The sequence below is a fragment of the Anarrhichthys ocellatus genome, unplaced genomic scaffold (genome assembly GCF_004355925.1).
Source record: "Anarrhichthys ocellatus isolate YVR2014 unplaced genomic scaffold, GSC_Weel_1.0 scaffold35, whole genome shotgun sequence".
Lineage (NCBI taxonomy): Eukaryota > Metazoa > Chordata > Actinopteri > Perciformes > Anarhichadidae > Anarrhichthys > Anarrhichthys ocellatus.
Window position 1 is genome coordinate 2,065,520 of NW_022280065.1, and position 16,396 is coordinate 2,081,915.

Genomic DNA, 16,396 nt, shown 5'->3' on the forward strand with positions numbered 1-16,396 from the left:
TATATATACGTGTATGTATATATATATATACGTGTATGTATATATATGTGTATGTATACATATATATATACGTGTATGTATGTGTATGTATACATGTATGTATGTATACATGTATGTATGTATGTATGTATACATGTATGTATGTATACATGTATGTATGTATGTATGTATACATGTATGTATGTATACATATATATATATATGTGTATGTATACATGTATGTATGTATACATGTATGTATACGTGTATGTATACATGTATGTATACGTGTATGTATACATGTATGTGTATGTATATATGTATACGTGTATATATGTGTATATGTGTGTATATATGTATGTGTATATGTATGTATATATGTGTGTGTATATATGTATGTGTGTATATATATGTGTATGTATATATGTACATACAGTATATATATTACAAAAAAAAAAGTAACCAGCGTAACAATTCACTGGCCTCCATGCTGCTTTCTATTGGTTACTAATCAGGTTCCTGGAGTCGAACTTGACGTGTACTGAGAGGCTTGATCTTCTACTTTGTCCGGTGGGAAAGGGACTTGAGAGACTAATGACCTCATTGTATCTTCTTAAGTTACAGCGACTCATTTGTGGCTGCAATAGTTTGAATTTCCTCGCTGCAAACACTCTTAAATGACCATGAGATATTTTCACAGAACGTGTTTCTTCCTTACCCAGAGCGTAATAGCACTTCATCTATAAGCGTTCAGTAAAAGCTTTTAGAATTATTTCTGAGATTCCTCACATATCGTTAAAGTAGAATTTGAATGTGTATGAAATGTCCAATTTGATAAGCTCAACATCACTGTGTTTTAAGCAGGTACATGTCTACTGTACTCTGTGAAGTCAGTTGCTGACATTTATGGGTAACTCATGCTGGGTCTCTGGAGACGGAACAAACGGGGGGGGGGGGGGAAGAGAATTTGAAACCTCAGACAGAAACGCGCACACACGTCAGTTGCGAGGCACTGTATTATTTACAGTTCCACTCTGCTGCTACTATAAAAGGCTCATGCTATGAGGGAGCTACTGGAGGACAATAGAGTGCAAGGAAGTGTAAGAGGCTAATATAAGGAAAAGCTATCAGAAGCTGTATAGAAGAGACAGCAGGGGTTGTGGAGGCAGGCAATAGGGTTATTCCAGAGGTGGGGGGGGAGGAAGAAAATGTAAGAAGACTTCTCAGCAGAGCAATTGGACAGGTATCAGAGGAAAGAGAGGAAGATGTACACGGTGAGAAAAGACTGCAAATATTTATAATTTTTATTATTCACTTTAGAACCATTACAGTTACCTTTTTATATCTGAAACAATCTCTATGGAATTAATAGATGGACCACTGCTTCACATTCAAGGGTTTTATGTGACACTAAATTAAGCTAACGCACTGATGTACTATTGATTAATGTACGTTATTATATAATAGCATTGTGCACTCCTACTTGAAAATTCAAACATAACTTACCTCTTCCAGGATATTTGGAGGTTTGGTCCTGGACGTCAAGCGGAAGTTGCCGTTCTACTGGAGCGACATCAGAGACTCCTTCAGTCTGCAGTGTCTGGCCTCCGTCCTGTTCCTCTACTGCGCCTGCATGTCCCCCGTCATCACATTTGGGGGTCTGCTCGGGGAGGCAACAAAAGGCAACATAGTGAGTCTGAAAGCTTGACGCTCAAAAGTCAATACTTTGTGCTTTTCATGAGCCCAGTGGGACTCAAACCCCTAACCCCTGGTTGTCTAGATGCCTATATACTTAAACAACCAGGACATAGTACAATTTTGCTATCATATGCGAGTATATAATTTCATTTTCTTAGTATTGTGCTGGCACTGTGTCAAGGACATTCACCATAATCTGTCACCCCCTTCACCGTGCTATCGCTTTCTCATCTAGGTGGGTGTCTTTCACTGTGAGGTCTTAATTCACTGTCCAAAATAGGATATGATGAATAATCCGCCTCCCATGGACCATGCATCTGTTATCATAATGCAAGCTTTATAGTGTCTCTCTTTCTATCGCTCCCTCTGTCTGCCTCTCTCTCTCTCTCCTGTTTAACCAGATGTCCTTACTAGGACATGGACTGTTGGCATAGGCACAGTCTGTGTGTGTGATGCATCTGAGTAAACTCAGCAAGCGAGGTCTATACACAGATATGTCTTCCGACAAGTCAGCGGGGCGGAAGCATTCAAACTGTTTTTGTCTAGCCTCTCAGACGCAGCCCCGAGTGTCTGTTTAATCAAAAGTGTCTGTGTTCTTGTTGGGGGGTCTCTTCTTCACCTCTTTCTCTCTCTCCTCCTTCAGTCTCTCCCTCTCTATCCTCCTTTGGCTGGTTTCACCTCCCACATCGTCCCTCACTCCCTCCCTCTCCTGTGTTTCTACAGAGTGCCATAGAGTCTCTGTTTGGGGCCTCACTGACGGGAGTGGCGTACTCCCTCTTCGCAGGCCAGCCCCTCACTATTCTTGGCAGCACGGGCCCGGTTTTAGTGTTTGAGAAGATCCTCTTCAAGTTCTGCGCGTACGTTCAAGCAAGTCTGCTTCATGATACGGAGTCAAAATACTGATCAGATGAAATAGTCTACATAGTATGCAGCATTTTGTTTCTAAGTGAATACATTTTCCTATGGATTCCAATCGTCTAATTGGCCCTAATGTGCGTGTGTGTACCTGCGTCCATTCTCCTCCGTGTCACCTTTTGTCTGTCTCTTTCCCAGTGACTACGGACTGTCCTACCTGTCGCTGCGGACCAGCATTGGTCTGTGGACAGCCTTCATGTGTCTGGTCCTGGTGGCCACAGATGCCAGCTCCCTGGTCTGCTACATCACCCGCTTCACAGAGGAGGCCTTCGCTGCACTCATCTGCATCATCTTCATCTACGAGGCTCTCGAGAAGCTCTTTCACCTGGGAGAACACTACCCTGTCAACATGCACAGCAACTTGGACGACCTTACCCTGTATTCGTGAGTACTACAATTACAGTTCCTTTAATATTTAGGTTTTATGTATCTTGTTCAAAGACTGAGTTGAATAAACTATGAAATTCTCTGATAACTAATATGTATTAACTGCGTATGTATTTACTGTTTAAGTCAGAGCTAAAAAGTCCCTTTTTTTTATGCACTCTTTAGATCAGGATGTCATTTTAAATGCTAAAGAGTTGCATAAAGCAGTATATTATGCACATGAAAATATCCCATTAGGAACAAACTGCTGAAAACTGTGATAGCAGTGGCTCAAGCTGTTCCCAGATCATGTCTTCCCCAGAGAGGAAATTACCCCCGTGCAAAATAACACATTTAAAAACAACCGATGCCAGCAGATTTGCTGCATCCTTTTTAATTGACTTTAAAATGAGCCAAACTTAAGCTAAGCGTCCGTACTTTGCTCAGCATTTGTTCTCTTGTCCTTAGGTGTCAGTGCTCTCCACCGGTCAATGCCTCGGAGGAGCTCGTGCAGAAGTGGAACAGCACAGGAAACGGCTCGGACTCTATCCCATGGAGCAGCCTCAATGTTTCGGTGAGACCAGCACACAATGATCTCCGCTGTCATGTGCAGGAATCACACTCATGTATAGGATCATCGGCCTACATCCTGTTATGTACATACATTCTCACACTCGCACCAACTCCCTAATTCACGCTGATTAAGTCAGACACTTTAACATTATTGCAACAACTGCAACCACCACAAGAACTGTGACTGGCCTGACAAAATCACCTGCAACCAATAGTACTGTCAGTACTGGAACCGCTCAAATTGTTTTACAGTACTAATCTAATACTCCTTTTTTCTCTAGATGTGTAATACCCTCCATGGGGAGTTTGTGGGTCCTGCCTGCGGTGATCGTGGGCCCTACATCCCAGATGTTCTCTTCTGGTCCGTCATCCTCTTCTTCACCACCTTCTGTCTGTGCTCCTTACTTAAGCAGTTCAAGACGGAGAGATATTTCCCCACCATGGTGAGGTGTTTGCTTCATTTGTTATCTGCATTCTCTTCTCGGTACTACTAGTACTGCTCTTAAAGGTATAATACGTAACATTTCCAAAATGAAATGCCTAAACGTATATGTTATATATTTTCTTACGTTAGCCTAAATGTTTCCAACAATGTTCAAGGTAACGGTGTGTTTTTATTTGGTTGCCTGTCAATGGTGTCATGCTCCCTTTACCCCAAATATGTGTGGAAAGGATCCGTCATGTGTCAAACTAAGTTCATACGTGTAATGAGAAGTAATCCTTGTTTGTTGCATTGGCAGCTCTGTGGGACATGTTTACATGCTAATTTGAATGCAGTGTGGAATTTGCCGTAGATTCGTGCTAGTTATGAAGTCATGAATCAAGTTCAAGGTTGTTTTTTATTATCCTAAATTTACAAGAAACTTTCCTTTTGTCCTGATTTTGTCGGTCCCTGTGGACAAAAGAAGTAGTGCCTCCGAGCACCAGAATCCCTCCAGAAAACCTCTCATTTTACTGCAGCAGTGTCTGACAGTCTGAACATGGTTTCATTGGAGTCATGTCAGATAGATAATTATCGATAACGGTGGTTGTTTCAATAATGAAGACAACAACTCCAATGATCCCTTGTAGGGCTGCACAAATCAAAATCGCAATATGGTGTGCCAAAATACAATTTTTTCATAAAATATTGTCGAGCTGCAGAGATGTCCGAGTCTGCACATCATTTTCCTCAGACTTCAGACAAAACATCTTTGTTTGGTACAGATCCCATCACAAATAACACCGTAATCAAGTTTTTCAATAACAATTAGAGTAATTATGTAAAAATTAGCATTCCCTCTGTTATCGCATTCCATATCTAAATTGCAATATCAGTCAAAATAATTGCAATTAGATAATTATCATAATTGTTTACCACTAATCCCACACTAAGTCCTCAAAGTCCAGAAATGAATTACATACGTGACAAAGTAAAATACATTTTTATATGACTGGTTAATAAAACAACTAAATTCCCATGAGAGAGCAGGGTGTTCTTTCTACTCCTCTGTGCAGATCTAGCTTAAAGCTTCTCGCGCTATGTACATGTTTACATTGTATCAGTCATTAGCATGCTGGAGCAGTCCCATGTACAACAGAAAGAAAAGACTTCCTTGCATCCGCCCACACAGCACCAGCTAGTCTGTTATCACTTGGTCTTCTGTGTAGGCAGGTGCTGGTATTGTTACACTTCTCACTGTTGACATCAATGTAATTATTACTTTGTTGGATCTCGACAGTGACCTTAAGTAAAAGTGTGTGTGTGTGTGTGTGTGTGTGTGTGTGTGTGTGTGTGTGTGTGAGACAATAGAGAACACATAATAACTGTGTTGCTTGTGTGTTGTGTTCTGTAGGTGCGATCCACCATCAGCGACTTCGCTGTGTTTATAACCATCATGGTCATGGTGTTGGTGGACTATCTAATGGGGATCCCTTCTCCTAAACTGAATGTCCCTGACCGCTTTGAGGTAGGCATCTATTCCAGCACGTCAGTCTGTCTTCATGTCTTCAAGGGGACGTCACACATTATTACTTCTGTAAAGTCATTCTTATGTAAGCAAAGGTCTAAATGTTGTACTTAAATACATTTACGCTTGGTATACTATTCCTTAAATGTTGTTCACATCAAATATTCTCAAATAATGAAGCTGTGCGTAATATAGTAAATGTAGACCATTCCTGCTTTTCCCTCACAGCCAACTTCAAAGAACCGAGGCTGGCTGATGGACCCGTTAGGAGAAAATCCCTGGTGGACGCTGCTGGTGGCTGCGCTTCCTGCCTTGCTCTGCACCATCCTCATCTTTATGGACCAGCAGATCACTGCAGTCATCATCAACCGCAAGGAGCACAAGCTGAAGGTCAGACCGGCTGCTGGAAATTTACTTTTGCCAGAGTTACATCTTAGAGTTACAAGCAGAGTTTCTGTGGTGGCGTTCATCCCTTCTCTTAACATCCAGGAGTGCAAACGGTAGCTGTGCAGCATCTATGACAGAACTCATGTTTTGAATTGATGTGTATGTGTAAGCAAATGTATTAAAATGTACCTTGTAATTCTTTTTAATTCTCTTTTAACTTCATTGGTGCCGCCTCCAGCTCTTCCACTCTCCTAATTTGCTCTCTCTAAACCCCCCCCCCCCCCCCTCTCTCGTCATCTTAATTCTGTCTGTCCTTCTGATGTGCTCATCTCACAAAAATGCTTCAACTATAATCTCTTTCAGGTTTGTTTTTGCTGAGGTATTTGTATGCCTCCGGATTTAGCAGTGCTACCATTTATAAAAATATATTTTTAATCCACCTTGAAAATACATAAAGCAAAGATTTGAAAGTATTCCAAGAGTGGATGAGCAAATTATGCAAAGATTGTGCTCCTGAGTCTTGTAATTCTATTTTTACTTGAAGTACATTTGCTCCCCAGTTACAACCACTCATTACTGCTTCACTGGCTCTCAAACGTATTTGCGGTCTCGTCTCCCTGTGACACCCACAGAAAGGCTGTGGCTATCACCTCGATTTGCTGATAGTGGCGATAATGCTGGGTGTGTGCTCCATCATGGGCCTGCCATGGTTCGTGGCTGCAACCGTCCTCTCCATCTCCCACGTGAACAGCCTGAAGGTGGAGTCCGGCTGCTCCGCCCCGGGAGAGCAGCCCAAGTTTCTGGGCATCCGGGAGCAGCGCGTCACTGGATTTATGATCTTTGTCCTCATGGGCTGCTCTGTTTTCATGACATCGGTGCTCAAGGTGAGATACGGGAGAGGCACTGTAATGATTCTGGCCTCACAATGAGAAGTTCATCTAAGTAGCTACATATCAGGTCATTATTTTCAAGTTTTCACTAATTGTCCTGGTGCAACAAATGGCATGATACATGTTCCTTTCCTGAACTGCAAGTTGAATAATTGATACTGTTGTTATACTTCTGCTCTTTACAGTTTATTCCTATGCCGGTCCTGTATGGAGTCTTTCTCTACATGGGTGTCTCTTCCCTCAAAGGCATTCAAGTAAGACTCTAAGATCAAGTTTTTATTTTATTTTATTAAATACATCACAAAAGACAAATACAACTTGAACATAGTACACTTAAGTCAAGTTCTTATCCATCCCTTCCAATGCCCCCTGTCTCCCAAGTGCTAGACCACTAAGACAGCCATACACAATATAATAATACATTGATATAAATATGTAGTAAGACTCGACTCTGCTGGTCTTTGAAGATAATACGCCCTTTTATTCCGAACAGAACAGCAGTCATCAGCGGTTAGTAAAGATAAGTTTTCCCCTTGTAGTTCCAACCCTTTGATGGTTATTCAGAAGAATCCGTCTTCTGACTACGGTATTGAATCCCCCCCTCTCTCCTCACCACTCCTCGTCGCTCTCATTAGCATTTCTTATCTCTCTCACTGAGCCTCTCGTGTCCTCCGCAGTTCTTTGACAGAATCAAGCTGTTCGGCATGCCCGCCAAGCACCAGCCCGACCTGATCTACCTGCGCTACGTGCCGCTGTGGAAGGTCCACGTCTTCACTCTGGTGCAGCTCACCTGTTTGGTGCTGCTCTGGGTCATCAAGGCCTCCTCAGCAGCTGTCGTATTTCCCATGATGGTAATGACCTCAACTTCAGATTTCATGACGTGTTGAAGACACAGATTTAAGATATCAAGATATATGTCACAACACAAAGTGTGTGTTCAGCTGTAAGAGATATTTCTAATATCACCATACATCATTGATGTTCTTTGTGGTTTCAGATGAAATTAAGATATTCAATATTTTCTTAGTGTAATGTGTGTGTTTTTCTTCCATTTTATTGCATTTTATATATATTTATTGATGTTAAATCATTGTTCCATGTGTCTTTAGGTTCTGGCGCTGGTCTTTATCCGAAAGCTTCTAGACTTTTTCTTCACAAAGAGAGAGCTGAGCTGGCTCGATGACTTGATACCAGAAAGCAAGAAGAAGAAAGAGGACGACAAGAAAAAGAAAGCTCGAGAAAGTCTGGTAAATCTGGAATGTATAGTTTTTATATTCTTTAAAGGGGCAATGTGACATTCTACTACTACTACTACTACTACTAGGTCCAACCACTAACAGGAAAAGACTAAGCAAAATTCAACCAAACTGCTGAAACTCTGACAGCCAGTTATAGTTTACGTTTAGCCATCTGCGTGTTTACTTTGCTGCTGACTGGGGTCTGTATGGTCCGTGTACATTTTAATAGTTTGTTTATTGGATTGAATCCCAAATGGTAAAAACTAGAAACAACTTGTTTTTTTCGTTTCGTCTTTCCTGCCACCAGAAGACTCGTTTCACCGCAGGAAACATGAAACGGCTTCGGGAGAGGGACCTTATGATACATAAACGTCTTTAACATAATGCTAACACTGTAACCTCTCCACATTCTGTCCTGTGGTTATGTGTGCACTAAAAGTAATGTGAGCTCTCGCAACACCCAGCCTTCAGAGTTGATTATTAAACTTGGCATGTTTAAGAAGATGTGAATATGACAGTTGTGACTCGATACCGTACCTGTATTTTACGTGCCTCACTGTGCTTTTGTGATTTAGGGTTCCGCTGCTGTTTTCACTCAGGAAGAAGAGTCCAGTCTGTACAAAGAAGGGGCTCGGGAACCGAAGGTCAACTTAGAAGACTCAGACCTTCTCAACATCCCGGTGAAAGCACTCTCGGGGAGGTAAGTGGTGCGACGCCATAGAGCACACTGTGACGCCCAAAGCAGCATTTTATTTCAAAGGCTTAGTGAGGCGTCAAGACTATTCTATTTTGAATCACACAGAGATGGAGATTTTAGGGTCTGACCCTTATGAGGCAACAAAACACATTTTTTATGCTTTATTGACGACGTTTAATAAAAATAGTTGTTATGGCTGAAAACCTTTCCAGAAACTTAGAGAAAACAATAAACTAGAGCTGTAAGCACATTTTCTGATGCATCATGTGGTCATGTACACCTTGTAATGGAAATTCTGACACTGGTAGTCAGCTGTGTGTTGTTATGTCCATCTTGAACAGATCTTACAGAATAGGACTAGTGACCCACAGCCTCCGAATGGAAGAAGAGGTAGCAGGGCTGTGTGTCTGATGGCAAACATCTGACCCACATGGCTGCGTTCTAACCCTCCTCACTGATACTCAGACAGTTGTCGCATGGCCAAAACTGTCAGTCAAAACAGAAACAATGGCTTTCTAAAACACACTGCTGTGTGTGTTGATGTGTTGTTTTTATGTTGAGGGTAAAAATGGTCCGTGATCAAACGTTTGTCTAGTTAAAATAATCGTATCCGTGTCTAACTAACTAATAATGTGTACGCAATCAACTCATGACAAATAACGTTTGTCTCTAATGCAAAAGGCCCACATTTCTTGACCCACGTAAACCTGGAACATACTGTGTGTGGCCCGTCTGCTCAGCCATCCTGTGCTGGTGATTTGTTTTAATCTCTGATTTCTATGCATGTTTGTGTCCGCTTGTTTCAACTCTCCCGCTGATTTGATGTCTACATGCCTGTCTTCTCTTTGTGTTTGTGCATGTGTGTGTGTGTGTGTGTGTGTGTGTGTGTGTGTGTGTGTGTGTGTGTGTGTGTGTGTGTGTGTGTGTGTTTGCATTTTTCGCATGCAGTTCTGATACTGACCCCTTGGTTGTAAATATCTCTGAAATGGACAAAACGTCAGCGTGGAAAGCAGTGAACTCGAGTGCAGAGTCATGTATCCAACCTGTGAAGCGTAGTGAAAGGTAGCTATGCCATCTGCTGGAGTTTCCCTGAGGCTCACCCCCCCCCCCCCCCCCCCCCCCCCCCTTCCAACTGCAATAATTTTGATATGATAATGTAGTGTCGGCAAATAATGTTCTCTGTTAGGGACGACTGAATTTTATAACTGGAAGATTATTTCCCCCGAAATAAATTGAAGCTTATTGCTGCCTGGAAGGTAGATCAGCTTAATATGTAAAGCAGGATAACTGTCCATACAGTGTTGGAAAAAGCAAAGATAAGCGTTCCTTCTTGTTTCCTGTCGCTAAAGCTTTTAATTGGATTATGTCAACATGAATGCTTTCAAACTTTATGAGGAACTCCATAAAACATTGACAAATTGAATCTAGAACTGTCTCTATTAAGAGCTGCATATTTTAACACAGTCCTCACATAACGCCCCATCCTCACCTTTGTGGTAAAAGCTTGTTCTAAGAGCACTGCCAATTGGGCACCATCACTCCTCTCCGTGACAAAAAAAAAAAAAGTTGCTCTCCACCCTCAGCCGCAGCACGAATTAGCACAAGCGCTCATCATTTCTGTCTTCTTCATCTCTTTGTAACAGCCAGGAGAAGATGGCCTGCGTTAGAGTCGACGTCAGCCCCGAAACACCAGGAAGGAGCTCCACTAACGAGACCTTCCTGTGATAAACGGAGGCCCTCCTCCCGTCTTGACGCCTCACCACCCAAACCCCCCCCCCCCCGCCACACACGACACCCTACCCCGCTGACAAGCACCATCTTAATGGCATAAGGGGGCATAGAACTGCAGCGTTCCCATCTTGGGGGCAGCGGGCGAGCTCCCCCGGGGCTGTGAGTCCTCCTCCACCTGAAGTCTTGTAAGTGTGCAGCGCGTGTACACTATGGCTGCCGCGATGCACCGCCGAGCGCTCATCTCCGAGGAATGAAGGAATCCCGCTGTTACTGCCCACCGACACTCACTTGTTTAGGAAGTCTCTCAAACTAGCAATTTCGTCACGCATTAAAACCACAGATGCCAAAGGAAGGGGCCTCACTGATGAGGATCGTGGACTGGTTGAATTGAATTTCACTTTTATCCCGCTGTATATTCTTGATTTCTGTTTACTGTTATTGTTTTGGCTGATTACCGTACTGTACATTTTGGGGTCCTTCGAAGCTCATACACCACGAGTTGCCCTGCGCTGTTTGTTTCCATGTGTTTTCGGTTGGATTAAGACCCGTCGCCCAACTACACCAGCTTCAGATGAAAACCATTCAGGTACTGTCGGTGCCAGCTGATTCTTTTTCACAGATTGTATGGCACAGTATAGGAACCAAACCAAAACGGAGGTACATTCAGATAGAAACTACTCCACCACACTACTACACACATCTTTGTAGAATTTGCTCATGAATCATCTCTGTCTGCCGGGGAACACTCAGTATTGACGTCGCTGCTCATAATTTGGTCGGTTGTTTTCACTGTAAACCTCACTGTTGATATTGTATGTTATCTTATAGAAATATTCTGTATTTATGTATGTATGTATGTATGTATGTATGTATACTGTGTTCTTTTAATTTGTAACATTATAGGAAACCTACTTCAGAGGCCATATGAAGTCTGTACTGTACAGTAAGCACTTTGCCAGTATAGTTTCTTATCAAAAAACGGATTATAGTGTGTTAATATCTGCGTTAATTGTCTTTAGAGCTGTTGTTCAAATGTCAGTTAAACAACTCAGGAATCTTGAATGATTTCTGACTGTGGTCACTTGATATTTATTTTTTTTGTCACAAGGCAGTGAGAATTAACGGTCTACTGTATTCCTGTCATCGCTGGTATCACAACTATTTTAACAAATGCTGTAAATCATAAAATATAATAAGTTGTTGAATAAAAAAAACAAACAGAGTATTTGTGACCCAGCTAGATGCACCAGTTTTTATACTGTCTGTATTACTGTTGGTAATAGTTTGTATGTGTGCGTGGCGTAAAGATAACTTGGTATGTTTAGCGTTGCAAATCATTTTATGCAAAATATTTCTACAGTAAATGTAAAAAAAACAAAAACCTATTATATTCTATGAAGTTGTTCTTATTTTGCTAAGTGCAGTCCTGTTTTAGCAATAAGTATTCCATACCGTGCAATGTATGGACTCTATGAACCTGGCTACTATTCAGGCAAAGAGTAAATGTTGAAATGATTTGTTTCGTGTCCACTTCAGCGGCTCCGTGTGCGTGTAGCTACAGCGACTCTACTGACAGTCGCTTACGTGCCTTGTCGGAGCGCTTTATGTTTAAAGTCTCGTACTGATGATGCATGTGTTCAGAACACCCGATGGCACACAGATGCCAAAGACGGACCATCATAACTTTACACCAGTGAACCAGTCTGTCCTAGTGTTGTTCCACGTCTGTGAGAAAGTCGTTGGCCAGAGCCACCGACTCCAACGATCTAACTCAAATTATCTTCCATTTGCAAATGTTACTCCTGATACCGTTTCCTGGTGTGTGTGTGTGTGTGTGTGTGCGCGCGTGCGTGTGTGTTCTACTGTCGCAGCTCTGGTATTTGCTCACATGTGAACGCTCCGTTGTCGATATTGAGGTAGTGGTTTCTTTTTTTGGAATCGATCAGTGAATGGCAAATTATTTTATTTTTTCTACCGTCAAAAATGAAGTCGGTGACATTTTGCCAAACCTCTATTTTCAATAAGATCTTGCATTTGAATTCAGTCACGGGTATTGCAGAAGTTCTTTCCTTACACCTCATTGTTTGAGGTAAAAAAAAAAAAGTGTGAGCTGTCGATCGGTAGAATCAACACAGCGAAGTGAACATCCACCAACCAAGTATTTATCATTTCAGAATGTTTATTTTGATGAAGAATAACCTATTTCCACATGACATCGGTTTAAACGTTGCTGTATAAACTTAAAGAGGCGGATCTTCTGTCAACAGCAAAAATGTGGAGATTTTACACTCGACCATCACTTGGTAAAAATGCATTAGTTCTGATGTACAGACGCACAACATCAGCGAAGCACATGGCGTCCTGTTCGACTGAATGATGCATCTTCTGTCATGACCGCTTGGTGCAAAGCAATAAAAGTGAATACATGGTGACGTTCTGTCTTCATTTGTTGGCTGTATGGAGACGATGCTCGTTGATTCTTACGTGTTTGGTAATTGTGTTCTCAGCTGGTGAAGAAGTGAACACTTTTAAAGTCTGGTTCTTTAGATTATGGACTTCCATCACTATGAGAACAATGCTCTATTAATGGGTAACTCTGGAAAGACATGTCTATAAGTACTTACAGTTTATACCTGTAAGGTACATTACAGGCTACTGTACAGTCAAAACTATGATGGGACCAATTCATCAGGCAGACGTCTCTTATTGCAGATTTATCAGTAGATGTCTTCTAGTTTAGCTAACGCAGATATATAAGATAAGATATACTTTATTGTCCCACAGGGAAATTTGTTTTGGGCTCCAAACTGCTGCATCACACAATCCCCATGCTTAAATCCACATGCCAACAATAGTTAAGAATAATAAAACCAGGTGTGATCAACAGGGATCATAAATAATCAAGTAACAAAATAAAATCTGATAATACTACTTGTCTTCAGTATCGGATGTCGGCCAATAAGTAATAAGACTGATACACAGAAAAGCTAATTTTGAGGTTTAGAAACTACATTGCATAGTTTAAGGACAAGTTAAAAGTTTATATATGTAAATAAAATGTCCCACAAAGTACATATCTTAGTCACAATTCTTAATTACCCAATCCGAAGCAGTCTTTATGAAAATGTGTGTGTTGTAGGGAAGTTCTTGACCGTCCCATTTGTAACATTTTCATCATTAAGACAAAAGGTGGCAGCAGAGATCTGTCTTACACACCTGGTTGAAAATCACCAGCAGCCACCTGTCAAATCTAAAAAATAATGCTAGATTTTAACTAAACAATTCTAGCCAGCCAATAAAAACAATGCTAATCTAATTCTGTGGCTGCCAGATTTCTTAATCCAGCCGTCACAAAAAAGTAAAACTCCAACCCTGCCGACACGCCACAGGTGAGTACTGCTGGCACATTGAGTTTCTGTGTAATCCTGGTTATTCGACTAATTACACCTCTCAGGCCTGTGAGGGCATGAAGGCTACAGGTTGTGTTTGATTGACATTTCCCTCACTGTTGTAGCAAAAACAATTACAGAGAGATCTAATGGACTTTTATTCACAGCAGACTTTTTTTTTAAACTTGTCATAGTAGAAAAAAAGCACAGTAGTGAAATTGATTACATTAACGATTGCTCGGTGCACCGAAGTGTCCCAGGAAGTGGAATGCAGCTATCATTGATGTTACTAAATACACCTGCACTTTTCCTGCCATCACCCACTAAGGCCTGGTGTCTGTGTCTCTCTCTCTCTCTCTCTCTGCGGCCAAAGGCAATTAAGTCAGTAGTTGTGTGTTGCTGTTAGCTAAAGTTATAATCTGGAGGAATAAAACAGTATTATCCATCTTAATCCACATGACTACATTGCCATGAATGAAGGTTTAATGAACTTGATTATTATTGGTACAGAACATGTCAAAAGGTAACAGCATCAGCCATTTTCACACACTCGAGAGGTGTGCGTCTTGTCCAACATGAAATGTGAACTTTGGCAGTGCAAAGTGTCTCCTGTTCGCTCGATGCCACGTGACTCCAGTCCCATCAACGACCGTCCTGTTGGATACTCCAGTAACGGTGGAAGATCAATTCTTCTACCTCACTCGGCTCACTCAGCACTCACTCCAGTTAAAAAAAATAAAAAAAAATAAAAAAAAAATAATCACACTTCTGTAGCCAACATCACACTGAGATAAACTTCAACACAGTAAACAATGTGTTCAGACACATTTTTATGAACTTCACTCATGTTAATTATCACAGGCGCTACATGACTCAGGATTGTTCTCTGAAGTTTAGCTTTTGGACTAAAGTGGCCCTTTAAAAAAAAGAAAAGGTCTTATTTTTCTGTATAAATGTGCCTGTTGTCACTATTTCAATAATGCAGAATCAATCATTATTTGAACTATGTTTACATGGCATCACTAGCAATCCTTGTGTAGAGCAGCTAAACTAATTATCGTGTCATTGTGACAGTTCAAAATGTTCTGACCCTTTTTCCTCTTTTCACATCTAATCAGTCATTTGTTTTGGCTCAAAGTCTTGGTAGTAAAGTACACTAATGGGGAAACTATAACACGGTGCTGCAACAGAAATGGTTTCCCTAAGCAGGCGGGATGCTCGTCCTCTTGAAGAAGAAAGAATGTGCCCTTGTGGAGACCCGTGGTGGCTCGTGGTTCAGTTAGCAGCGTTTGGCGGTCCCTCCGGGATGAGAGACATGAAGAAGGTTATGATGAACGACCACGTGGAGGACAGGAAGCCCGCGTGGGGGGCGCTGTTTGGATCCTCCGCTCCCTCCTCTCCACTTTCCCCGTCGTCGTCCGAGCCTTCGTCCATCACTCCTTCCTGTACGGGACGAAATCGAATTATAAGAGGAACATGGACGGTTAAAAAAAAATGGACAACAAGGCAATCAAAAGAAGGATCACGTATGGTGTATGTAAGGGTGATGTAATGTAATTTTTGGGGCTTCGAGCACCACAAGCCGAGACCCATATACTCCCATTATATTCTACAGAAGGCAGACTTCTCTACAGCCGATCTCTCCAGAACTAGGCAACTCCCACCAACACAATCTAGATCGATAAACAGCACAGCAGGTAAGAGGAAAATTATGTATTTTTGATTTTGGGATGAATTGACCCTCTAACTAATAACCACCAGGTGATTCGAATCATCATCAACAGGTGCATGCTGGGTCTATCTAACGAGCTAAATGCTAAAACGCTCGTGGTGGATCCTCCAGCAGTGACTTCTGTGTTCACTTAGGAGCTTGTACCCTCAGTGAGGAGTGTGAGACTGTCTGCTGGTTTTTTGACGATAATCCCTGAAGTGACTGCAGAGCCACATTCAACTCAACACGTTTGGAAACTTTGAGGAGTGCAGTGGGACAGAGAGGCTGAGTGGACTAGTTGTACTGGGACAGAGAGGCTGAGTGGACTAGTTGTACTGGGACAGAGAGGCTGAGTGGACTAGTTGTACTGGGACACAGAGGCTGAGTGGACTAGTTGTACTGGGACACAGAGGCTGAGTGGACTAGTTGTACTGGGACACAGAGGCTGAGTGGACTAGTTATAGTGGGACACAGAGGCTGAGTGGACTAGTTATAGTGGGACACAGAGGCTGAGTGGACTAGTTATAGTGGGACACAGAGGCTGAGTGGACTAGTTATCGTGGGACACAGAGGCTGAGTGGACTAGTTATCGTGGGACACAGAGGCTGAGTGGACTAATTATAGTGGGACACAGACTAGCTGAGTGGCCTAGTTGTACTGGGACAGAGAGGCTGAGTGGCCTAGTTGTACTGGGACAGAGAGGCTGAGTGGCCTAGTTGTACTGGGACAGAGAGGCTGAGTGGCCTAGTTGTACTGGGACAGAGAGGCTGAGTGGACTAGTTGTACTGGGACAGAGAGGCTGAGTGGACTAGTTGTACTCTGACAGAGAGGCTGAGTGGACTAGTTATAGTGGGACACAGAGGCTGAGTGGAC

General features: G+C 42.2%; 2 protein-coding genes across 9 annotated transcripts in view; one reads left to right on the forward strand and one right to left on the reverse strand.

The window, feature by feature from the left end:
• Positions 1–12,855, forward strand: part of LOC116393775 (sodium bicarbonate cotransporter 3-like) — a 49,549-nt gene extending 36,694 nt beyond the window's left edge. For 5 of the 8 annotated variants that reach the window (XM_031866380.1, XM_031866377.1, XM_031866386.1 and 2 more), the window contains 14 exons: positions 1,495–1,669; positions 2,401–2,534; positions 2,731–2,976; positions 3,427–3,532; positions 3,813–3,974; positions 5,367–5,480; positions 5,709–5,870; positions 6,500–6,751; positions 6,943–7,011; positions 7,435–7,608; positions 7,867–8,004; positions 8,571–8,695; positions 9,641–9,754; positions 10,336–12,855. In XM_031866380.1, coding sequence (XP_031722240.1) covers positions 1,495–1,669; positions 2,401–2,534; positions 2,731–2,976; positions 3,427–3,532; positions 3,813–3,974; positions 5,367–5,480; positions 5,709–5,870; positions 6,500–6,751; positions 6,943–7,011; positions 7,435–7,608; positions 7,867–8,004; positions 8,571–8,695; positions 9,641–9,754; positions 10,336–10,417 — 2,053 coding nt within the window. In that variant the 3' untranslated portion in view covers positions 10,418–12,855. Of the gene's footprint in view, positions 1–1,494; positions 1,670–2,400; positions 2,535–2,730; positions 2,977–3,426; positions 3,533–3,812; positions 3,975–5,366; positions 5,481–5,708; positions 5,871–6,499; positions 6,752–6,942; positions 7,012–7,434; positions 7,609–7,866; positions 8,005–8,570; positions 8,696–9,033; positions 9,604–9,640; positions 9,755–10,335 lie in introns of those variants that run through there. The other 3 variants (XM_031866382.1, XM_031866383.1, XM_031866384.1) reach the window with 3 other exon arrangements.
• A 1,098-nt stretch (positions 12,856–13,953) lies between these two features.
• Positions 13,954–16,396, reverse strand: part of LOC116393776 (homocysteine-responsive endoplasmic reticulum-resident ubiquitin-like domain member 2 protein) — an 8,374-nt gene continuing 5,931 nt past the window's right edge. Inside the window, exon 9 of the mRNA XM_031866387.1 lies at positions 13,954–15,255. Within this exon, the coding sequence (XP_031722247.1) occupies positions 15,088–15,255 (168 nt within the window). The 3' untranslated portion in view covers positions 13,954–15,087. The remainder of the gene's footprint in view (positions 15,256–16,396) is intronic.